The sequence below is a fragment of the Saccostrea cucullata genome, unplaced genomic scaffold (assembly GCF_032062105.1).
Source record: "Saccostrea cucullata isolate Sc308-1 unplaced genomic scaffold, CSIRO_AGI_Scuc_v1 ctg8240, whole genome shotgun sequence".
Lineage (NCBI taxonomy): Eukaryota > Metazoa > Mollusca > Bivalvia > Ostreida > Ostreidae > Saccostrea > Saccostrea cuccullata.
In genome coordinates this window covers 5271-30928 of record NW_026928418.1, presented here as the reverse complement: position 1 = coordinate 30928, position 25658 = coordinate 5271, and the positions used below count along the sequence as shown (strand labels likewise).

At 35.9% G+C, this 25658-nt stretch overlaps 2 protein-coding genes and 1 long non-coding RNA gene across 3 annotated transcripts; 2 read left to right on the top strand and 1 right to left on the bottom strand.

Annotated features, from left to right (window-relative positions):
• Window positions 1-1106: 1106 nt before the first annotated feature.
• Window positions 1107-2084, top strand: LOC134277518 (uncharacterized). Its single transcript, XR_009994265.1, has 3 exons — window positions 1107-1397; window positions 1475-1586; window positions 1801-2084. It is a non-coding gene; the product is annotated as an uncharacterized LOC134277518 (long non-coding RNA).
• Window positions 2085-11855: 9771 nt separating this feature from the next.
• Window positions 11856-14000, bottom strand: LOC134277519 (uncharacterized). The gene is made up of 2 exons (XM_062759848.1): window positions 13871-14000; window positions 11856-13762 (listed from the first exon to the last, which is right to left on the bottom strand). Exons 1-2 carry the CDS (start codon window positions 13998-14000, stop codon window positions 11856-11858), a joined length of 2037 nt encoding a protein of 678 aa, XP_062615832.1.
• Window positions 14001-18651: 4651 nt separating this feature from the next.
• Window positions 18652-23585, top strand: LOC134277517 (galaxin-like). Its single transcript, XM_062759847.1, has 5 exons — window positions 18652-18729; window positions 18824-18955; window positions 20475-20579; window positions 22615-22726; window positions 23161-23585. The coding sequence occupies exons 1-5, from the start codon at window positions 18657-18659 to the stop codon at window positions 23291-23293; spliced, it is 555 nt and encodes a 184-aa protein (XP_062615831.1). The 5' UTR covers window positions 18652-18656; the 3' UTR covers window positions 23294-23585.
• Window positions 23586-25658: the final 2073 nt, after the last annotated feature.

Genomic DNA, 25658 nt, shown 5'->3' with positions numbered 1-25658 from the left:
CAGTGTTTTGTTAAGTTTCATTTAAATTCTTTATTTATTATTATGTTGGAGCGGTCGCAGAAAAAAGAAATCGCAATCCTTCCAAGCGGATTGTTTGATTTTTTTCTCTCTTTTTTTGAGGTATTGAAGAAAGTCTGTTCGAATAAAGTTGCTGATTTTCAAATATGTTAGTGCGATATAGAAATGAAAACTTGTAGTAATGCTATAGTCTAGTAAGCGCGATTTTGTTATTTCTTATCATTTTTATTGTAGAGGTAACATTTTATCCAGAAATTGAGCTTTGCTGTGACGAAGAAGTCAGTGAACTATCAAAGCACCGAGGAATATGTGTTGGAAATATTAAAAACGACCGAAATTGTAAGCAAATTAATTTTTTCAAAAACTTTCAAGTAGAAAATAAAGATATATCTAAACTCTTTTGCTTACTTCTCGCGGGCGCGAAAGTGTTTATTTTTCTGTTTTAAAGAAAAGACAATGATAGAAAATTGTTTAATTTTAATTTACATAATATTGTATTTTTAAATAATTTTAAAATGCATAATTATTTGCAATGGTAAGAACAGTTGTATTATTGTAGTAGGAACTGAAAGCACAAACGGTAAAAAGTATTCTAATCGTTCATTTCAGCGAGCATAACCTGGTGTGGAGAAAAGGGAACGTCACGACCTTTTAAATGTTGTAACGGGAAAACTTTTTACAACGCAACATTATTCAAATGCTTGAATAACACAGTAGTTCCGATTGAATACGATATCTGTAACGGTGAATTCTATGATAAAAGAAGGCGAATCTGTTGTGGCCGGTCAACGCTCTATGGTGAATCTTCCTATCAGTCCAATTTCAAATGTTGCGGCTCCTCTTTAATTGACAGACGGGTAAAGCAATGCTGTATTTGGTCTGGATCCGCCTACGTTCAACCGAAAACAGGACACTGCTGTGGAGGACGTAAGTAAACTTAAATGGTTGTCATACTTTGCAAAAAAATACATAGATTAGATCAGAGGATGATCACTCCTTCATGGCACCTGAACCCACATATGATGTTTTGGAGGTATATGTTTGCTCTGCTCCTATTTTGTATTGTTATATGAACTTTTGAGCTTGAATACTGTTCATTATCTCCATATTTATATTTTTTCACTAAACGATTTGACCATGATTGTATGTTCAAAGTAGTTAAAGTCTCGTTCACTTTATTAATAGTTATATTCTGCATGAAAATGTTTCAGAACTTTATCAGCAAAACTCAGAAATCTGCTGCAAAGGCAATCGAATTTCTGCTGATGAAAGCATAAGATGTTGTGGCGATGGATTTTACAACTCTACCTTTCAACTTTGCTGTCATTCTGAAAAATCTGCCACTCCATTCGATAAGAAGAGTGAAAAATGTTGTCAAGGTTTGTAACTGTAGACAGATATTTCTCCTAATGTTTTATATTCGATGTATTTATGTTTTCATACACATGTTTTCTAGGTTTTGTGTTTCCCGTGAAGGATCTGCCAAAACCGAAATGTTGTGGAAATCGAGTTTATTCGTCACGAAGACATCTTTGCCGCGGTGGTATTATAAAGAGAAAGAGGAAAAGGTAAGGATGCTTGCAAACGTCAACGATAAACTTGAACTATGTTTAACATCAAGCTTGATGTTTAATAATTTTACCTAGTTGTGATCATGACTTGCAAGAAAAACTTTTTATTTACTCTATTTAATAATGATAAATGATAAATACATGATAATAATCTATACATTTAATTACGAATATCGGTGAGTATTAAAAACATAAATGCTTTTTTTTGTAGTTGCACTGGAGAGAAATTGTCTGAAAATTCCATTACGAAGGAGAATGTCTTCCCTTCTGTCCAGAACCTCTTTCCTGGCATAAGTGCAAAATTCCAGAAATGGAAGGGAAAGAAAGGCGCCCCAGTGATTTATGTTAACCTTCCTGAAGCCAACATTTACATAGGAAAAGTCCCAAATCAATCTTTTCCGAAGGATGAACGTACTGTTTAGATAAATATCAGAGAGAGAGAGAGAGAGAGAGAGAGAGAGAGAGAGATTGTAAATCTAGATGTAAAATGTATATCCTGTTAATAATTTACAGAGTTTTTTTTACTTTTCATGAATAAAATCAGTTGTTAGATCTCTTTGATATTGACATTTAATTGAATTTCAAGGCTTCCATTGGCAATCTGCCTGTTCCATGATGAATAAACAATTCTTGAATAAAGGTAAAGTTAAGAAACAGTCAATTACTATGAAAGTTGACAATGTATATAATATATTTAGTGAATAAAAAAAATTTGGAATTTGACATATAGAATTCAGTAAAGAATAGCCCCGTGGGGATCCGGGTTAGAATAGGTCCTCAGTACCCACTTGCTTGTCGTAAAAGGCGACTAAATTGGGCGGTCCTTCGGATGAGACCGTATAAACCGAGGCCCCGTGTCACAGCAGGTGTGGCACGATAAAGATCCCTATCTGCTCAAAGGCCGTAAGTGCCGAGCATAGGCCTAAATTTGCAGCCCTTCACCGGCAACGGGGACGTCTTCATATCAGTGAAATATTCTGGAGAGGGACATTAAACAGTATACAATCAATCAATCAATAAAGAATAGATTGTTAAGAAATGACAACGAATATAACATCCATAAATATATGGAACTAAACCTATAGAATAAAATAGTTAAGTTCATTTAATCATAACTGCCATAAAAGATGAACAGTAAAATTTACAGTCATTATTACCCAGTATAATTTATTTTTACAAATAAAAGTATACTGCAATTAAAATAATACACACTGCATTTTTCTACGAATGAAACATTTTTCCCGAATATGATAGGTGAACTAGCGGTTCGGATTGTGACTGGCCGGTAGGGGATGCTCCCTACTCCATAGCATCCATCCCGCCTCTGATGTTTTAGAGGTCCGTGTTTGCTCTGCTCCTAAGATTTAATGTGAAATGGACTTTTGAGCTCGAATACTCTTCGCTATTACCACATATTTCAAATATTTATCTTCACTATTTATGGAATATTCAATCTTAGTAAGTTGGATATGGAAAGCATTTCATAAGTGGTACACGAATTTGAACAGAAGTAAAAAATATGTATTCCTGTCTCACAAATGAAATATATTTCATACTCCATCACTAAAACATTGCATTGTCCGTTTCTTGAAGTTCCATAGCCTTTGTTTTTCCTAACACATTGTCATTGGCTGTGACGTCATAGTTTAGTGGTTGAAACTCATAGCTTATTGATGGTGATATTAAAAACTTCACAAACAAAACTTTTAACTACATATTTAGAGAAATTTTTTGAGTAGAAATCTCTGTTCGGAATATTTATTTACTCTAGCTAATGACAGTCAATGAAATATACATTTTAGGACATTTTACTTCAGGGAAACAAAATTGATTCGTTATACTTTTGGTATGCTTTCAGGCTGAGAAAATAAATATCGTGTGTATTCCATAAATGCACTAACGTATTTCTCTTTTTTTTAGATAAAAAAATATAAAGACAAATAGTTATCAATCTTTAAAAAAGTTTAAATAAGGTTGAACAAGGTATGTTTTGATTTGTTTTGAACATATTTTATTGTATAAACAAAAGGATTGGAAACAATTTTTTTTTCAACTTACGAGTTCCTCTCCTTAAGGTATAACAAGGTATAACACACAGATGTGAGATCAGGTGCCTAGCAAAAGTAAACATCCCCTGACATCACTTACGCCGGGTACTTGACATTACGACCACTTAGCAGCCCCAGCATCAAATGCTATACGTCTGTTTAAACTAATCATCAGAAAAACCGGGCTTAACGTCACGCAGTTCAGTTGGAGTACGAATACACAAACATTACTGCTGAATTTTCTTATGAAATATATCTAAAAGGTTTTTAGAACATATGTTTTGATGCACACATATTTTTCTGGGATCAAATGTTCGAGGTTTTTAAGAAAAAAAAATATTGGTTTGTGGGAATTTGATTTTCCGGTTTGAAAATGTATCAATGCATTTGAAATTTTAAGCTGTATGAAAAACAATATCATTATCATTTGTTTGGTCATTGCTTTGATGATACTAAATTTGGCTTCGGATTACTCCGTCTACATCATAAATAGGGTTTCGGGGCTTTTGTGACCGAATGGTTTCTACTTCTTGGTACCCTTTTCCATCAATAACGTGTCAATTTTCATATCAAGGATCATTTTAATGATAAATCTAGAAACTAAGAAAAGTGGAACTAACAAGAGGCCCAGGGGTCACAGCGCTCACCTGAGCACATCAGCTAGGAAAAAACACATCAGATCAGAACTGAAAGTTAATTTAAGTTGGGGGGGGGGGCTTGAATTTTAACCCCCATTGGCCAAGGGGATCATAATTTGAACGAACTAAATCTACATTACCTGAGGATGATTCCATACAAATATTACTAATCCTGGTTTTGAAGTACTTGAAAAGAAGATTTAAAAAGGTTTCCCTAGATATATTTCTATGTAAAACTTTGGTCGGCCATTTTGGCCCCACCCTTACCCCGGGGTCATGACTTGAACAAACTTGAATCTACACTACCTGAGGATAATTTCACATGAGTTTCATTTTCCTGTTTCAATGGTTCTTGAGAAGAAGATTTTTCAAGATTTTTCCTATATATTCCTATGTAAAACTTTGATCGGCCATCTTGGCCCCGCCCTACCCCCGGGGGTCATGACTTGAACAAACTTGAATCTACACTACCTGAGGATGATACCACATGAGTTTCATTTTCCTGGCCCATTGGTTCTTGAGAAGATTTTTAAAGATTTTTCTTATATATTCCTATGTAAAACTTTGATCGGCCATTTTGGCCCCGCCCTACCCCCGGGGGTCATGATTTGAACAAACTTGAATCTACTCTACCTGAGGATGATTCCACATGAGTTTCATCTTTCCTGGCCCAGTGGTTTCTGAGGAGAAGATTTTCTAAAAATGCCAATAATTTTTCTCTAAATCATGATTATCTCCCCTAGGAAAAGGGCTTGGCCCTTCATTTGAACAAACTTGAATCCCCTTCACCCAAGGATACTTTGTGCCAAGTTTGGTTGAAATTGGCCCAGTGGTTCTTGAGAAGAAGATGAAAATGTGAAAAGTTTACGACAACGACGACGACAGACGACGGACAAATTTTGATCAGAAAAGCTCACTTGAGCCTTCGGCTCAGGTGAGCTAAAAAAGGAATTGCATTCTGTGAATTAATTCAGACAAACCTTAAGGTGCAAACAGATTTATGAATAACTGTGCTTGTAAATGCATACAATATTAAACTAAATTTATTGTAGACAGGTAACTTTATTAAACATTGTAAAAAAAGGAACGGGATAAGGAGTCTTCTTTATAATTAAAAGCAAATTTATAATTCAATGGGGTTGATAATGTGTTGATTGCAAATGATACTAACGATTAGAAGTTAACCTCCTGCATGGTATTTGTTCCGGGTATATAAGACCTTGAGAGTAATTAGTTCAGTTGGTTATTGGGTCTATTGTGACATTTAAATCACACGAATTGTAAACCGTAAGAGTCAGAAAACACACATTTGAGTGCGGAATGTTCGTAAAGTACATGACTAAACAGGGGGCTCAAGGTCCCTTACATAGAACTTTAAGTCGCTCATCCGAGTGAGATGGCCATCATTAGAAGTTTAAGAAATGAAACCATAACAAATAAGACAGATCTGTATTCCAATAATCTTTATTTTTTTTTAAATAGAAATTGTATCTCAATATAAAATACAAAATGAAATCCAAGACAAATCGCATATACCTGATACTGCTTTATATCAGTATCACAGGTGCTTGAGTTTTAAACGTTTCTTTTCTTAAATAAAAAAAATCCCCATACTATTATAAACGGTTATTATCATTATAGTATGGGGAAATTCTTTTATTTTGAAAAGAAAAGCTAAAAACGCCATGCGTCTGTGGTCAGCGTCGCTATACACCCGCCAATGGGGTATTGTAGTTTTATGAAGAGGCCTACTTTTACAATTGACGACTGACTTTTACAGTTTTTAGAATTTAAATACACAAGTGTTAATAATTATTGTCCTGTTTGAAAAGTAAAAAATATATATATATAAGAATAGACTTTATCTAATATGACTGACAAATAAACTTTTTGGACATAGAGTATTTCAAGGTAAACATTAATTTAGAAAAAAATACAAATCAAACAGGGAAATTGATATCTTCTTTATGTCACTTGAGGGGGTCCTGTCAGTTATGCTAAGGTTAACATTTTATTTGAAAAAGTAATCTATATCAAAGTTGGGGAGAAAGACCCCCTACTTTATTCAAAATTGTATTTATAATGCATAGCTCATTTTGCACTTTTGCTAATCTGACTGTCGATATGCATATAAATATATATGTCGATATTAAACAAGTTCAGAAAAAGTTCGAAGTATAAAAGACGAAACTTAAACGGTACGAGGGTTGTTCGGAAAGGTTGTGGACTGCAGGCATTTATTTTCTTGAACAATTTGGAAGAAATTTTTTAACAAAAATAAAAATAACGTGTACCTAATTTTATTTTAAATGTAATTTATTTCAAACTTACTTATTTGGATTTTTAAGAATGCGAAAATCGCAACGCGGCGCCTTAGAAATCTGTTCAAAATCGCTAAAATTCAGTAATGCCATGTTGAGAGTTAGGAGTTTCACAGTTGCTGATATTGTGAAAGCATATTTACGCAGTAAAATATATTACAATGGACAGTAAAATTATGCTACTGATACAAATGTTGGCAAAATAAATTTCGAGAGATAAAAAATATTTTATTAGGTGCGCTGGAATTGGGACATACTGTGTGAAATGTAAAGGGAGAGTATATTTGAGAGCCTCAAAGTTGTTGACTCTCCTCTTTGGTTACCATACATGTTGATTTTAAAGTAACATGACTTCTACGTTTTAAATCACATGAAATAAAACACCTATCAACAAAATAAATAATTCAACATATAATATTGTGCTTTTTAAAAAAAATTCTTGAAGATAGGTTGGCGAAAATCGGCATGGTGCACAAACTTTACCAACATCCCTCGTATTTTTTGACAAAATGTAATGAAAACAATGACACTGCAGTGCAAAGAGATATAAATTTGGAGAAAAATGAGTTTAACAAAATTAAAGAGTCTATGCTGTTTGCACCACAGGTACTTGTGGACAGGACCCCCCCCCCCCTATTCAACCCCGGAGCTTGTTGAAATTTTTTTTTCAAAAATTATATTTATTATGCTTATTCATCAGTGTACAATATGAAAAAATCGTCAAAACCCCAAATCAATCGCTCTACAAAAATACCCCACTATACATTATAAGGGAGAAAGGTTTGCCACTCCGGTTTAAAATTTCCCTAAGTAAAAGCAACGGAAGTGCATAGAGAATGTATGATAAAAACCCGAGAGAGATTATTACGTCAGTCCAAAACTCTCTCGGACGTTATCCTAATAAGTAAAACATTCTCTATGCACTTCCGTTGCGATTACCTAGGGAAATTTCAACGTTCTGACTGGAAAACTGTTTAAGGAGAAAATCAGATATTGTGGGATTCTTACGAGATGCAGAGTTAATCGGAAAGTATGCACTAAGACAGAAATATATGTAGAGACGATGTGAATCTACATTTTAGATTGAAATAAAATAAATACATGTTTTTAAACCCAGAAAGACCAGTGGGGGTACAACGTAAACAAACCGGAGTGGCATACCTTTCTCCCTTATAATGTATAGTGGGGTATTTTTGTAGAGCGATTGATTTGGGGTTTTGACGATTTTTTCATATTGTACACATAATGAATAAGTGTAATAAATATAATTTTTGAAAAAAATGTCCAATAAGCCCCGGGGTTGAATATTGGGGGGGGGGGGGGGGTTCCTGTCCACAAGTACCTGTGGTTTGCACCTGTTGATCTGTCATGCACATGTGCGTCATAAAAGTCTTAGTAAATGCACTGTCGACATTTTTCAATTTCAAAGAAGATGGGCGAACAAGGCGGGCAGATTGCCTATAGTGTCAGATATTAAAAAAATCATATCAAATATGTGAATTGATTTTTAAATAACGTCTAATTATTGAAATTTTAGAAATTATGAGAAAAAAAAACTTTTCTGAGAGAGAAAAAAATCTCGTAAAAAATTTTCTTTCATAAAATTATTAGGTGGTATTCGTGGGATTCGAACCCTAGAAATATGAATCCGACTTATCAATAGCATACTGCTAAGAGACTAACGCGTTAACCACTATGCTACACCGCTCATGAAGATTCTAGGCATTGAAATCATGTTTGTGATATGACCTGCGACTTAATGGACTTGAAGTATTTCTCGGAAAGATGCTAATGTTGTGTCATAAAAGTGTACTTTTAAGGTATAGTGGGTCTTCGCTCCATGTTTTTGAAAACCAAAAAATGTATATTTTATTGCCAACTTTTAGGATCATCTTTCAAAAAAATGGAGAGAAGACCCACCCATATTGAAAAATTTTGTTTAAGCATGAGAAAATGATCTTTTTTGTTCTTTTTAGTGTGTGTAAGCTTTTTCATAGGCAATAATTTTAGTCTTTGTGAGATTTTTTTAAAATGTAGAGATTTTACATAAAGTATACTTTAATATTAGATGAAATAATATGTTTTACGGTGTGACCGTTGGGGCGAGCGCAGTTGTACCATCAAAAACACTTGAGATCAGCCACTTCGAACGTCAAGCCGCACGAGTCTTCTCGACTAGCTGTGACGTCATACGACGTCACAAAGCTCGTCGGAGCTTACGGAGACAGCCCACTCGGAGTTCCTCGGATGGCTCGTACCTCGCACATAACCTCGGACGTCAACGGTGATCTTCCATCTTGCTGATTCAGTCATGTGATCTTATTTGAATTTTTTTCAAATGTCATACATTTGAAATCGGGGTTATTTTGAGGCACACCCAACAGTTTGTTTTTGCTATCAAAGTCTACTAACATCAGTTAATCAAAACCTGTTTACGATAAAGAATTGTACAAATTAAGAAACATTGTCGAAGAACGTTATGCAGAGCGAAATATGAAATGAGTGATAAGGCAGTTTCCGGCGGAGAAATGTAAGGATCTGTTGCGTATTCCTCCACTAATCACATCCGAGGTTTGAATGGAGCGTAGCGGAGTCAGCCGAGGATTGCCGATTGGAGACAGCCGAGCGTCTGTTTGAAACTATAGAACTAGTGCACATTTTGTTGAAAAACATTGCAGAGTTATTTCTTGTTTCTTTGAAAGATTTCTACAAACTGAATTCTGATATATGATTTACGTTATTATTTATTTATTTATTCGGCAATATTCGCGCAAGGACATTGGGTAGTGCAGGAATTTTGGGAATGTTGCACAGAGAAATTTGGCTGACGTATGTACAGATTTCAATCCGAATTTTCTCTGTTCTTAAACGTTAGTCTATTGAGCTCGCTTCGCGAGCGTCGCTTCGCGACGCTCGCTGCGCTCGCTATCAAGTAAAATTTGGATTCAATTGAGATTAAAATTTTCACTTCTTATCTGTCGCACTATAGGCATTCTGCCCGCCTTATTCGCCCATCTTCTTTCTACAAACATGAATTACTGACGATTTTCTGTTTTCGTTTTCTCATCTTTGTTGTAAAAAAAAATACGCAGCTTTGATGTGTTTTATTGTAAGTCTGAATAAATTCTCTTTACTTAAAGGGACATGGACACAGTTTCGACCGATTTTTTAAAACCAATTTTGATGTTTACAATTTCTTAAAGGTAATTCAAATGATCCGCAAAATTTGACCAAAATTTGACCATCATTTGTTGATTTACAAATGAGATAAAGGCATTAAAATCCTTCATAATGTAACCAAGGCTAGTGCCGTTTTTTGTTTAGATATAGAAAATATATCTATAACAAAATGAGGCTCAGCAGATCACTAGAAACTGTCAAAACAGTCAAATAACTTTTTAATCGGAAAAAAAAAATGCTTTGAACGAACATATATTAGTACATATTAGTATATTTAACCCACAGGCACCAAACTCGCTTGAATTTTTGACCCCCTAGTATATGATAAAGAGACTAGGGGGTCAAAAATTCAAGCGAGTTTGGTGCCTGTGATTTAACCTATGTTAACAAACCATGGCAAGGTCTTTGTTTATATAACAAAGGTTTGGATCTCTAAATCTGTCTTGTATCTCAACGACTGAAAATCAAATTTTTGCTGATCTTTAGATGTACCTTAGGTATATATGTGTTTCAAATATTTTAAAAAAAGGGAAAAAAATAATTTTGAAATTTTTAAGCTGAAACTGTGTCCATGCTCCTTTAAGGATAAAATTAACAGTTAATTTGGCAAAGATTTAAAGTTATTACTAAGCAGTGATTAACTGAGAAATGGGTGTATGTGGAGAATGCTAATTTTTTAAAAATGAAATTTGATAATTCTATACAGATTTGCTGCACAAAATCTAGGGGTAATATTTTTGTTTTCTGAACAAGTACATCTCATTTAAAGATAAAATTTAACTTCCCACGCGTAGTATTATCTCAATTCTGTCAGATAACATTGAAAGCATTTGTATTTTTAATTTTATTAAACATCTTTCAACTGCAAAGTGCTTACTCATCAATGTTCACGATTTTATTAACCTTATTAATTCCGTATTTTAGTAATTGTTTAAAGAAATATATACTTAATTATATATTTATGTATTATGTAAAAAAAAACGAAATGACCTCAATCGTTGTTGTTGTTGGCATCCTTCTGTCTCGGGAGACAATGGAGATCGTGCCAAGGATCGGCATCAGTCTGTGGTTGAGTGACAGCGCCGGCTGTGGCTGTAAAGTCCGATTCTGGAGCGGCATGCTTTGTTGCAGTTAGCACAGATGTAATGCTCGCTTGGCTGTACCGGGACTGAAGCTACTCTTTGTCGTCTGCGCTGTCTTCTCTCATCCCACTGTTCTTCCCTCCTCTTTTCACTGAGTTGGAGGCCTGCCTTGACAGCATGCCTCCATCGATTTCGGTCAGCAGCCACTGCTTCCCAACACTCCGGGTCGATGTCTCCGGCCCTCATGTCACGTTTTAGGACATCCTTGTAACGAAGAACAGGCCTTCCTGTAGGTCTTGTTCCAGTTGCCAGCTCTCCGTACAGCACGTCCTTCGGTATACGGCCATTGTCCATGCGGCTTACGTGGCCAAGCCATCTCAATCGCCTCTGGCTTAGCAAGGCAAACAAACTGGGTAACCCTGACTGTCTCAATACGTCCTTGTTGGTGACATGATCCTTCCAGCTGATGCCTAAAATTCTTCTGAGGCAACGCATGTGGAAGGTGTTGAGTCGACGCTCTTAGCGAGAGTACAGGGTCCAGGCTTCGCTGCCGTACAGGAGTGTGCTGAGAACGCACGCCTTGTATACCACTATCCTGGTGTTTGTTGTCAGCATGGCGTTGTCCCATACTCGTTTTCCTAGCCGAGCCATTACTGATGCTGCTTTCCCAATGCGCTTATTTAGCTCTGTATCTAAGGACAGGTTACTTGATATGGTGGACCCAAGGTAGGTGAATGAATCCACAACTTCAAGGATATGTTCGTCGATGGAGATTTTGGGAGTGCAGCAGACATCCTGGCCCATAATGTTGGTCTTTTTGATGCTGATGGTGAGAGCAAACTCATCGCATGCATTGGAAAAGCGGTCGATGAGTCGTTGTAGTGCCTGCTCTGTGTGTGCAGTCAAGGCGGCATCATCAGCAAATAGCATCTCTCTGATCAGGACCTTGCGTACTTTGGTTTTTGCTCGGAGACGCGCAAGGTTGAAGAGGCTTCCGTCACTTGGTTTTTGCTGGTGTGTCACTTCTGGTGTGCAGATACACGCCGTCTTCTGACTGATCAAATGCGTATGACAGCAGCAGGGAAAAGAATATGCCAAAAAGCGTTGGGGCAAGTACGCATCCTTGTTTTACGCCGCTTTTGATGGGGAAGGGATCTGAGGATGAACCATCATACTGGACAGTGCCTTGCATGTCTTCATGGAAAGACGAGATTATCCTCAGGAGCTTTGGAGGGCATCCGATCCTATGTAGCAGGGTAAAGAGACCTTGCCTACTGACCAGGTCAAATGCCTTGGTTAAGTCAATAAAGGCAATGTACAATGGGCGTCTCTGTTCTCGACACTTTTCTTGTAATTGGCGTAATGAGAAAACCATGTCGATGGTTGACCTTTCTGCTCTAAAACCGCACTGCGCCTCCGGGTAGACTCGTTCTGCTAGTTTCCGCAATCGATTTAGCACTACTCGGGCGAATGCCTTCCCAACAATGCTGAGTAGGGATATTCCACGATAGTTGTTGCAATCGCTGCGGTCTCCTTTGTTCTTGTAGAGCGTTATGATGCTAGCGTTGCGCATGTCTTGTGGAATTGTTCCTTCTTCCCAGCACTGGAGTAACAGCTTGTGCAGGTGATGTAACAGAGTGGAACTCTTGCCCGCTTTGATGACCTCTGGGGGAATGCCATCGCTACCTGGGGCTTTCCCACTGGCTAGGGAGTTGATGGCCTTACTGAGTTCATCTATTGAAGGTGGAGCATCAAGTTCCTCCATAGCTGGTAGGACATTGGTATTCTCAACAGCTGTGACACTGACGACATTTTCTCTTGAGTAGAGCTCTTGATAGTGTTCGGCCCATCTCTCCATCTGCTTTCCTCTGTCAGTGATGATGTCACCAGAGACTGTTTTCAGCGGCGCTGTCTTGATGATGCTCGGACCAAAAACTTTCTTCATGCCTTCGTACATGGCGCGAATGTTACCACAGTCAGCAGAGTGCTGGATACCTTTACAGAGATTCAGCCAGTAGTCATTTGCGCTGCGTCGAGCTATCCGTTGGGCGTCATTTCTGGCCTTTCTGAGTTCAGCAAGTGTCTTCTCTGAAGGTCCACGTTTGTAGTTGAGCAGGGCGTTTCTTTTGGCTGTAATTGCTGGTTCGAGTTCTGTAATTCCTGCTTCAAACCAGTCTGGGTTTTGTCTCACTCTTTTGCCAAAAGTGTCCATCGCTGAAGTGTAAATGGCGTCACGAATGTAGTTCCACCTCTCATCAGCACTGCTGGTGGGGCAGTTACGAAGGGCCTCTTCAATAGAGTCAACAAAGCGTGCGCAAACATCTGGCATTGCTGTCCTTGCTGTGTTTATTCGTGGACGTCCTTTCTGTTTGGAGCGATGAATCCTTTTTGGCTGGAGACGCACCTTACTGCCAACGAGTGAGTGGTCGGTATCGCAGTCCGCACTGTGGTAGCTGCGGGTTGTCAGGACACAGTTCAGTGAGCGTCTTCTGGTGATCACAAGGTCCAGTTGGTGCCAATGGTTTGATCTAGGATGACACCATGAGACTCTGTGTTGGGGCTTTGTGGCAAAGAATGTGTTGGTTATGCACAGATCGTAGTAGGAGCATATCTCAAGAAGTCGCTGACCGTTATCATTTAGTTTCCCAACGCCAAAGTGGCCGATGTTGCGAGGCCAAGCTTCTTGGTCAGTTCCCACTCTTGCGTTTAAATCCCCAAGCAGATATACTTGTTCTGTGGTTGGGATCTCTCTGATGGTAGTCTCAAGCACCTCATAGAACGTATCCTTAGTCTCCACTGTGGAGCTGAGTGTGGGAGCATAGATGCTCAGAATGTTGACATGCCCAGAGGAGGTGGAGAGGCGAAGAGACAGGATTCTGGGTGTACCCTTTTGAGGCGGTTCCACTGATGAAAGTAGAGAGTTTCTCACTGCGAATCCTACACCGTGTATACGTGGTTCCTCTGGTTCGTTTCCTTACCAGAAGAATGTGTAATCCTCCTCTCTTAGGCTACCGTTTGATGGGAGTCTGGTTTCTTGTAAGGCAGCAATGTCAATGTTAAGCCTTCTCAGCTCTCGGTTGATAATGGCCGTTTTCCTGGAGTCATCAATCTGTCGGAGATCTTCAGATAGGCCAGGACACATTGTCCTGACATTCCAGCTTGCCAGTCGCAAGATGGACGATTTTGTTTTTCTGTATTTGTTGGGTTACTAGGTTTCCGTCTGCTTTCCATGTTTGGCAAACATTTAGCTCCAGGCACCCTCTGGAGCAACAGACGTTGGCGGACCGACACCTTTATTGGCTGGGGGCTGCCCAGCTTGAGGCGGGCGGTAGTCGGACGATAGGACTACGATGGTCCCTCCCACCGTCGAAGTTGTCCCGTGGCGTCCTTCCTGTACGCCAATTTGGAAGGGCTTATAACCCGTAAACTGACAACTTCCGGTTTTGTATCCACACTTTGCAGTGGGGCTGGAGTGTCCTCTCCAGGGCACGAAGCCTGGGCCAACAGTAAGGAGATCCTACGTGGCCCAGTCGTCAGGATCCCCCTCTCGGCCTTACTGACGGGATCCAAAGGAATGCAGAGCATGACGTTTGGCGCCAGCTTGGCTGCAGGAGATGCCGGAACGGTGTTTCTGGTAGCACTGCTCCGCCTACGGGTCCCCACTCCGGATTTGAGGTTTTCTCCTTTTCCACTTGGCCGTTTGGTCACAACTTACTCCGCCCTGGCCGTTGGCTGTCTTGTGCAGCTCATCCGTCCAATGATGCAGTGGAGGCACCATCCAATAACCATGGGGGGTGCAATTTACCCATTGCTGGGGACCAGGATTGCAGACACCAGGGCGTATCCACTCGCCGGTGGGCCATGCGTGCCATGCATTTAGGGGCCTGGTCTCCTCCAAGACCCTGTGGTTCTGCTTGGGGCCGCAAGGTACCCAATTCCCATCTGCTACCTCTAGGAGGATCCCATATCTGGGCCACATAGGTCTAACTGTGGAGAGGCTATACCTGGCAAGAGAGACTTACAGAAATTGCTCCCTCCTTCACAGTAAACTGCTAGCCAGGGGTGGAGCTGAAAGCGAGAGTGACAAGCACAGACACAGACAGGCACACACACTGTACGCATCACACAGCCATTTAGCATTCAATCGTAAATACTATATAATATTCTTACCAGAACAATTATGGAAAAATTTAGTTTAAAAATATTTCACAAAATTTTGCTACAAAAGAGAGAAAAAATCATTCTCTCAAAGATATGGAAGAATATTCATTTGCAAGAACAAAGAAGGATTTCTTAAAATTTGGTTCTCCACCAAATCAAAGATTTGCTTCTACATGTATGAATATGTCAATGAATGTACCTTAGTGTTCCCCCCCCCCCCGTGAACAATGTAATGAAAAGAAACATGGGTACATACAGCTTGTAAATAACCATGTAATGAACAAATTTAAGAATGAAAATACAGACATATTGACATATATTCAAAAAGATCACACGCATTGTATAGACAGTTTCTTCTATAAAAAAAAAATGAATAAAAATAAAGGCATACAATAGAAAAAAAAAACATGAATAAATAATACAATACAGTGCTGTTAAGTAGATTATAATACAGTTTACTTTCGTAAATGTTACGGATTAAGGAATTTAAAATGACTTTCCCAATCAGTTGGTAAGAGCGCTATATTCTACAGTCAAATCCATGCACTTGTTTTTTTATGCCCCCCCCCCCTAAACGAAGTTTTGGGGATATATTGTTTTAATCTCGTCCGTCAGTCTGTTTGTCTAGCTGTATCTCTGTCTGTGTCTCTCTGTATGTTTGTCTGCAAAAAACTTTAACCCTGCCCATAACTTTTGATTTAGTGGAACTATGACTTTCATATTTCTCATGTGTATTCCTTTTGACAAGACCTTTTTTTGAGTTCCAACATATTTGACCTTTTTACCTTGACCTTGGAGTTTGACCTACTTTTACACAAAACTTCCAAACTTTTACTTTGGCCGAATCTTTGAAACAGCAGTTAGCAGGACTTTCACACTTCATGTATATATTTTTTGTGCCAAGACCTTTCATTGAGTACCAAAAACCTTGACCTTTTCACCTTGACCTTGGAGATCTCCATACTTATGAAAAAACTTTTACCTTTGCCATAAACGTTGAATGGTAACGGCTAGGGCTTTCATACTTCACATATGTAATCCTTGTGGGTTCACTGAATTCATTAAATTCTATAATCTTTACCCTTTGACATTGACCTTGTAGTTTGTCCTACTTTTAAAATACAACCTTGACAATATTTTTAAGGGTTAGGTTTTGGGCATTCATACATCACATCTTCAATCCTTTCGAAAAGACCTTTCATTTGATATGAAGAACCTTGACCCTTTGACCTTGACCTTGGAGTTTGACCCACTTTTTCAAACAAAAGATCCACACTTTTACTTTTGCCCTAGTTTTTAAATGGTAGACACTATGAAATTCATATTTCAAATATCAATTTTTTGTTGCAAGACCTTTTATTTAAAACCAACAATTTTGACTTTTTGACTTTAGAGATTTCCGTACTAAAGAAAAAACTTTAAACTCGCTCAGAACTTTTGAACAATAAGGGCTAGGGTTTTCATACTTCACATGTGTAATTTTTGAGACAAGGTCTTTCATTGGATATCAACAACTTTGACCCTTTGAACTTGACCTTGGATTTTGACACACTATTTACAAACTTTAACCCTGTCCATAACTTTTGAACAGTAAGGGCTAGAGCTTTCACATTTCACATATGTAATCTTTGTGACAAGAACTTTCATTTGATATCAAAAACCTTGATCCTTTGACCTTGAAGTTTGACCTACTTTTCCAACTCTAACCTTGGCCATAACTTTTGAACGGTAAGGGCCAGAACTTTCATACTTCCCATATGTAATTTGAGACAAGACTTTTTTTTTAGAAACCAACTACCTTGACCCTTTGTCCTTGACCCTGGAGTTTGTCCTACCATTAAAAACTTTTACCATGGTCATAACCTTTGAACAGGTGGTGCTAGGGTTTTATATTTCACATTTGTATTTCTTGTGAAAAGACCTTACTTTAAGTACCAACCTATTTGATCTGCATTTAAAATAAAGCTTAACCTTCGCTATATTGCTATATGGGGATCAGTGTTTTACAAACACATCTTGTTGTTGATCCATGCATTCTATTATGATAATACTAGTAACATAAAGTATTCTATTCCAAATCACATGGATAACCCTCTCTCTGAATTCATACTAATTTACATTTTCTATTGAAATGTGTAAATTACCGTTGCCTACTACGATAATGTATGTACACAATCAATTTCAACATGCTTGGGTTTATTTAATCTATAAACAGTGTCCAAAATCAGCACGAAACAGGTGCCTGTGTGTCAAATCTATCAATCCAATCTATCCGCAGTCTAAAAAGGTACCATTTCTTTGGATAAGACCATATTAACAGATATATTTTGGTATTGCAATGCTGCAAGGGAAACTTTTTAATAATTATAACTGTTCAATGGCATACATTTTGTGAATTTTGCAGAATTTTATTGGCAACTGGCCTGATCAATCGACACTGTACATAATGTGATATTTAAAACAGAAATTTTAATTTGATCAACAAACAAAAATAATGCAACTGAATTTTATTTTAACAATCTACTGTCACAAAAGAGCTTTTATGTTTAAATTAACAACACATGTGCAAGAGGAAATTGTAAATGTATCCTAATAGATGAACAGTGGAAGGCTTTGATTCATTTTCGAACGTGTGGAAATAAATATACGGAAAATCGGTAAATGTGACCAATAAGACACGATTCACAAAAAAAAAAAGAAATCTGAACACACGCTTCCTCTTCCTGCTATATATAGTTAAAAATTACCTTAGAGCTGACATTATAAGGACATATTTAGGAAGTATTCTCCATTTCTATTCATTTCGCTTTTAAAGACATGCAACATGCAAACTTGACGAAAATGAGTCTTTGAGCTAATTAATGCTCATTAGTTAAGTCCTCAGTTGGATGTGGATATGCGCTGTCAGGTTTATGTAAAAATGTCATGCGTCTGCAACGTGTAGTTGCTGAGAAAACTGCGATGAAAACTTAGTATGAGCAGACACATGATTAAACAGGAAGTTGACGTCTGATATGTACAAAAAAGAATCCGATTATATGGTATGCCTTAACAAGCATCTGCAAAGAGTAGATTTTGAGAATTTCGACGAAAATTTGTTCCTTAAAGAGAAACAGGCAGAAAGACAGAAGAACAGAAACGCACAGACACACAAGAGTGAAGCGGTACACCCCTTCATGACTCCTTTGGAGCGGGTATATATAAGAATCAAACAAACTATACAGATTTATTTTAATTATAAATTAGATTATGAAATGAAGAAAAAAATCACCTTTCAAGATTATTTTTACATAATGATAAGACATTTGAAAAAATAAAGTATTAAGAAAAATTATAGGTTATTTAAATGTTATTTTTAGGTTTGATATCTGTGTATAACCTCATTATCAACTGGAAACCCCTCTTCAGATCTGACATTTCATCTTTGTAAAAAGGTTTTCATTAGAATGGGGAAGGTATGTCAAAAAGGCATTGAACAAACAAACAATTAAGCTTACATGTATTTCCTTAAAGGATAGCAAATTTTTTCCTTAATCAAAATCAAATTAGTAATTTTCCATTTCTTTATAAAATATTTAAATGTCAACTCACACGGTATACTTTGCGATTTTCTGTAGTTTAGATAGTGTCACAAGGCATGGGAGGTACGCGTACAGCACATTTGCTGCTTCTGTTAGCTGTTTTCGCTGCACAACACAGTCTCTGTCTTGGTAAGTTTATAAGCATTTACATTTTAGCAAATATTATCTAAATGGAATTTGACAAAAAAATATGTTTTTCATTGATCAATCTCTTTATTAACAGTTATCAAAAGATGCATTTTCACGGTAAAAGATGATATCGTCGATAAGGAATTTAACGATTCTGATGAGGTCTGCTGTAAACATGGAATTCATGACAAATATCATCTAGGACAACGGATTGAATGTTGCGGAGGTAAAAACTTTATTCTATTGACAGATAAATTTAATAGTTTTTTTACAAACGCAACAAGCTTGCTTATCTACAAAATTCATCTACTCAATACACTGGTATCAGATGCAATTTATGTGTAAAAACCTCAGATAGTCAAGCTTGTGCTCTATGTTTTCCGAAGAGATAAATATCTCAAATATGATGAAATTCCACATATGAAATGAGAAAATTATGGAAAATGGCCTACTTCTGCGTCCTCGTGTGGCCTCCTTGTAAGCTTTGAATCCAAATTAGTGCTGGTTTTAATGCAAGCATCATTGTAATTCTTAACTAGAGACTATTACTATCTAACCAGTATTCTGATTTTTACGTCAAATAAGGGGCCTTATTATGCTGTTATCCTGCATTGTCCTTTAAAAAACATTGCAGAGGATCATTGAACTAATATTAATTTCTTTAACAATTTTATTATTTCAGGTTTAATTCTTTTTTTAATTCAGCGAAGCAGTTTCATTATATTTCACTAATTAAAATGAAAGTCAACAACGCAGTTACTTGAAAATAAAAAAAAAATAATTTAAAAAAAATTATCTATCCAACTTATTTGTACAATAAGTGGCTTTTCTTTCCAATCAGTGCATGCTTTTTCATCCCCCGAGTAGACGTCAAAATGAAGATTGAAATAACCAGTATTATTTCATTTAGGTAAAAAATAAAACCTTTTTATATAACAAAAAAGAATTTAAGATAATCATTTACAGACAAGTGTATAAAAATATCATTGAATTACTGTAGATCACTAAATTTTCGCGACACCTTATTTTCGCGAGATAGTCATTGACTCTTGATTAGCGAGACAAAATTTTCACGAATTGTGGTTATTGCTTTATATAATCTTAAGGAACATTATTATACGCGAGAATTAAATTTTCGCGAGCACACTGTCTCGCGTAATTACGCGAAAATAAAGTTCTCGCGAATAAAAAGTGATTTACAGTATAAGCATTGATTTATTGTTTTTAAAAGATGCTTTTGTTTGTACACACCATTGCAATAATGAGACTGTATCTTTCAAAAAATGATAATTCAATACTTATATTTACATTTTTAGCCCCTGTATTTTCCGCACTTTTGATTTTTCTAATTAAAAATCACGCCTCATCCTTTTTTTTAGTTGCAATTGATAGAACAGCCTTTGGAACAGCTTAATCCAAACTTCCTGCCAGAGTTCGATTGCTCACAAACCAAAATCGGAAACGAAAATAGTGCACAATAAAACAGATAACAATAACCAAAGTTTTATTTATTTTTCAATCTAAAATGATAAAATATGTTTTGCAAGAAAGAAATACAAATGAATAGTAATTTTTTTTTCGATTTGCATGAACTGTAATTGCGTAGTCCCTGTATTCATACGCCAGACAGACTTTGGTGATTTGGTCTTGGTCTTGTGTGTTATGTGTATTTATCACTTGTAATTGTGTTATGCTTTTAATTAGAGTCTTACAAAGTAAATTTAAATATACATCTTTAATCATAGAAGGAACATACCGACCATCTGTGGACATCTGCTGTGGAGGAAAGGTGTACAAAGGGACGATTAACCAAAGCCCAGTTCTTGAAAAAAGGTCAAAGGACGAAAATGGTGAATTTCTATATACTTCATTTTGCATTTTCAAAACGTCAAAATGTTTTATTCAGCACTGTGGGACGTGGAGACCGATCCTTCGGATGTTTTCGTATATACAGTGGTCCCATGTTGCAGTAGGTGCTGGTTCCTCCCTGCTCAATAGCCCTAAGTACCGAGTATAGGATAAAATTTGCAGCTCTACACCGGCATATGGTGGCGTCTCTACATGAGTAAAAATTCTAGGGAGGGACGTTAAACAATATACAATCAATCAATTTTTTCCATATACATCTGTATATAATTGATGAAGATTTAATGTAAAGTAACAGTGCGCAAATACATGTAATAAAGAATACAATATACGAGTGTTGTCAAAAAAGTTCGTGAACAAATGCGTAATTATCTTGATAAAATCTACAACAGCAAAATTGCACGATGATATTTTAATATAGACCATTATTGAGCAAAACAAAACCCTGCACACTATTTAGTGAACATTATAGGTGTAAATACTTTGTATATGCTGCACGGACCAGTCGACGTAACACATATCTCATGATAACGTCAAAAATATGGATTTTGAATTTGTATCGCATATTCATGGACACGAGCTATTTTTCTTTATTATGTCACATTGTCAAGTGAGTGCAATAATATTTATGTACAGATTATAAATTGTTTAGATTCTAAAATTCAAAACAATACACAATATAATTTACGAGCGTCATCAATATAATCAATATAAATATATCAATATATATATTTACATTTCCAATGTCTTTGTCCGAGATAAAATTACCAAATGTAAATGTACTTTATTTCTCCATCAGTATTGGCGCGGTTCCAAAAAAAAAAAACCACGTGCAGGGCGGGACAAACAGCTAAACAGAAGCAGAGATTGGCGCACGTGGATTGGCGGAATCAAAGCATGTAAATATAAGGAATAACTGTCTTATTTTTCAATTTCATGAAGATGATCAATCGATTGGCTTGCGTGATAATTTTATGCATGCAAATTATCACGCAAGCCAATCGATGGATCACTTCATGAAATCGAAAAATAAGACAGTTATTCCTTAAAGACAGACAAAGCCCAGTCCGACGGCGCTAGATTCATAACAACGTCATGCATGGGAATATCTTTTTTCATCAAATATCAGTGGTTTTCCACTTCTTGTAGTGTCCCCAAAATTTTACATACCGTTGAAAAATTGTATTCACCAATTACAAATTACTGGACCAAATATATTCCAAGAAAGTCAAGTTGTTTGAATAAATATTTTGTTTTTGACGACGTTTCAACCTTATCAAACTATATTGGACAACAGGACCCTGTCCCATTTGCATGGCCGATTTCGCTTTTTCTGTCAATTTTTCAAACATACTTTTTGCGGTTTTCGCTTAATATTTTCAGTGTCTATATAGTAAGCGATACTTAATGTATCAACAATGGCGATAACCGTTTTATTTGTGATTTATTTAATTTTCAATCAGCTAAGACTAGTATTATGAAAAAATTATCATTTCAGTCATATCACTTTGAAAAAAAATTATGGTATTTTTTACCTTGGTCCGTGTGCACTAACGGCGACAGATAATTACCGAGAATTTTACAAAATTATTAAGTTCAAACAATAAAAATCAAACTATTTTGAGTTGCATTTTCAAAACTAATATTTTGATGTAATATAAGCATATCATGAATAATTTGTTTTGATTGAAACGCCACTGTCCACGAGCCTTTTGGACAACCCTCGTAAATTTCCACCACGATCACTAAAATTAGTTATTTTGACAAAGTAAATTGTTTTAAGATGTCTTGGTAAACATGGGAGAACTTTTTAAAACGCGCTTTACTACTGAGAAATTGTAGGATTTTTAAAATATGCTCTCCACATAATTATACAAGTATGTAAACTGCTTTGGACTTCTTACTTTCTTATTTATTAATCATTTATAAGTAAAATATTATTCAGTTGCATTTCAGTCCGAAATATTTTGCAAACTAGGTTAAAATAAAACTTTATGTGAGATAAATTTAAATTTAAAGGTGGAATTAATTCTTTCACGAACGTGCCAAACCTAATGTGTTGTGGAAATGACACCTACTCACCTCTGACAGAAATTTGCTGTGAAGGCGTTGTTAAAAGGGCGACTGGAAGGTGAACAATTTTAAAATGATAAGAATAACCACAAGTGAGTTATATTACATATAAGACATAGGAAATAATTTTGAAACAATATACATTTATTGCATGATAGTGAAAGAGACATATAGATTTCTTCGCCCATGAAAAACTATATTCCCCGAGGGCGTAGCACAAAAAAAAAAAAAAAAGAATTGTAAAAGTTGTAATATGCTTAATCTCTATGTATTATGTATTCATTTTATTCTGTTTTTTTTCTTTTTTTTTAAATAAAATTTTAGTTTGGCATACACCTGAAATGTTAAATGCTTTATTTATTTATGGGTATTGAACTTTAAAAAATGCAAATGTCATCGAATGTCAAATATTTTTTTAAAAAATAAATGTAGTCATATATGTTATGAAATTGAAAACAGGACATATTTCTTACACGAATCCTTTTATTGTAGAGTGACCAGCATTCTCTGGGACTTCATCTTCAGGAATATGATGAAATTCAAACGAAAAAATATTTCCTCGCCGTCGTATATTAATGTTGCTCAGTTCAACATTTGCATGTACCTAGGAAAAACGCTTGAATGAAATACATTTTATCCAAAGAGCAAATTATGAATTTTGAAGAAATAAAAAAAACTTGATTTAAACGATAAAATGTTACATTTATGACCTGCAAATTGACGGCAGCAACCATTGCAGAAAAAAATACTGTAATTTTATTACATTTTTAACAGTGAAATACGGTAATTCATCCATTGAATAAATGTGATTTCCTGTCACATTGTGACAAATATCAAAAATGTGGGAAAACTCTTGATTTTCTTTCCCTTCACTAAGAGTGTTGTGAAAATACTCCTAAACTCCTTGTTATGAGATAGAAAACGAGTTTATAAACTATTCTGTCATAAAATAAAACTGCAAAAGTTCCCCAAATATGTTGCTGAAATTCATGTTTACAAGGTTTTTCACTTAGCTGGTCAACTATGACGTCATGTAGACTAAGACTGCATTACAAAAAGACGTAGGCAAAGGGAAAAATCAAAGAAAATATTTTACATTGAAATTAGATCTCTGCAACCAATAATCACGCATTGACTAGGAATATATTTTTTTTCATTTCTCAAGTAATATCTGAATATTGATTGCGGGTTCAGATGTAAGAGTGGGGCTTTATTGATTATTTAGTAAAAATTCATTAAATCTTTGAAAAATCTTCCATACCTCTGGTATTTTATCGATGATTTATTTGAATAGTTATAATGAATAAGGGTGTTCCTTCAAGAATTGTGAATTTCAAGGCCCCTGGGACAGGAGTCCATCGAAGAGGATGTTATAATGATCAATTCTAAAATTGAAATAATGCTTTGACATCTGTGCTTTCGTATTAATCAAAGAGCTATAAATACCGATGGTACAAGTACCTTTTCCAAAATTGCTAAATGTGTGACCAAGGGTCAGTGGTTCATGTTGGGTGGGGTTCTACTGATTTTATAGTGGGAATGATTTTTTTGTTTCTCTGCTCTCCCTTTGGCTATTAAGTAATCAAACTAAGCATTCTAAGTGTATAATAATAATAATAAGCGATGGTGCTTCTTTCGAAATTATGAATTTTATGGCCTCTGGTCTAATTCAACTGTTTGTTGAAAGTTATTACATTATATTTAGTGACCTTAAAACCTGGAGGTATCTTGTTTTAAATGCTATAAGGAATGTCATGGTTCATCATAGGTACCCCGTAAAGATTATACATGTATTGTCTGAAACTATATACATCTTACCTCATGAGAACCTAGCGTCAAATTTCCCCACAAAAATGTTTTAATTGTATAGATATTTTTTGATTCAGCACTTAGTATTAAGTATGGAAAAAGTTTGTTGTTAATCAAAAATTTTGTTTAATATATTAACGCTGCTCCCCCCCCATGTATTATTATTTTAACCCATGATGGATTCCGTCCTGATTTTACAGTTTAGATAAATGCAATAATAGTGCAGCTAGTGAATATTAAATCCGCAGATAATATATACAATAAAAAGCGAACCTTACAAGGCAAGTATGTAGTGAATCTCAAATATTCCAGTTTGTGTAGGAAAAAATTATGGAAAATTATACTCCAATCACAAACCACGCTATAATACAATTCAAAGGGACAATACATATCCTCATAAAAATAATTTGGAATTTCTTAAGAGGTGTCTTTTTAAAATAATCTAACACTACTCAATTTTGTCTTGAAAGCAGGTTACCTATAACCTTAACTTTCCTCGGAGAGAAAAATGGTAGGCGTGATTTGGTACCTCACTCAATGTAAAAAATTTAAAGCATCTGCGTTTTACGAGGTGGTTCTTACAATGTGGCGACACTGGATCATTTCTTGTCTTATTGGTAAAAAGGATAAACATATAAATTTCCTCCATCTTTCTATTTCGATTCTTTGTTCACTATGAAATTGCCCACTGGTGCATGAGGTATATTTACATGCTTATGCACCTATTATAAAAAGGACAGATAATGCTAAACGCAAAATGAATATACATCTGGTTGTAATGGGTTCAGAATTCAGAGAGAGGTATTTTTATCCCAAACTAATATTTGTTATGGGTTATCGTTTGAACATCCAAACATGTGTCATTTAAATGACAATTTGAGAGTAACATAAAATATGATAATGAACGTAAAGTGATATCACCAAAACAGTCGACTGAATAACTATTTTTCCCAAATAAGTTGCCATCGGAAAATAGAATCTGTATCAACATATTTTTGTCACACATTTGTAGAAATTTATGGAAAAAAATGGAAGGCGTGATTTTGTACCTTGTCAATGTAAAAAAATGTAAAGCATCTACGTTTTACGATGTAGTTTTTACAATGTGGCGACACTGGATCTTTTTGTATTGATTAGTAACAAGGATATCTAAATTTCCACAATATTTCAACATTATATTA

What these genes read in the sequence shown, in the direction of transcription:
- LOC134277519 (XM_062759848.1), bottom strand. Translation starts at nt 14,000, where the DNA reads ATGTGTCCTGGCCTATCTGAAGATCTCCGACAGATTGATGACTCCAGG. An exon ending in AACCAGACTCCCATCAAACG is followed by an intron (nt 13,763 to 13,870) that starts GTAGCCTAAGAG and finishes TACTTTCATCAG; the next exon opens with TGGAACCGCCTCAAAAGGGT.
- LOC134277517 (XM_062759847.1), top strand. Translation starts at nt 18,657, where the DNA reads ATGGGAGGTACGCGTACAGCACATTTGCTGCTTCTGTTAGCTGTTTTC. An exon ending in AAGGTCAAAGGACGAAAATG is followed by an intron (nt 20,580 to 22,614) that starts GTGAATTTCTAT and finishes TTAAATTTAAAG; the next exon opens with GTGGAATTAATTCTTTCACG. An exon ending in GTTAAAAGGGCGACTGGAAG is followed by an intron (nt 22,727 to 23,160) that starts GTGAACAATTTT and finishes CTTTTATTGTAG; the next exon opens with AGTGACCAGCATTCTCTGGG.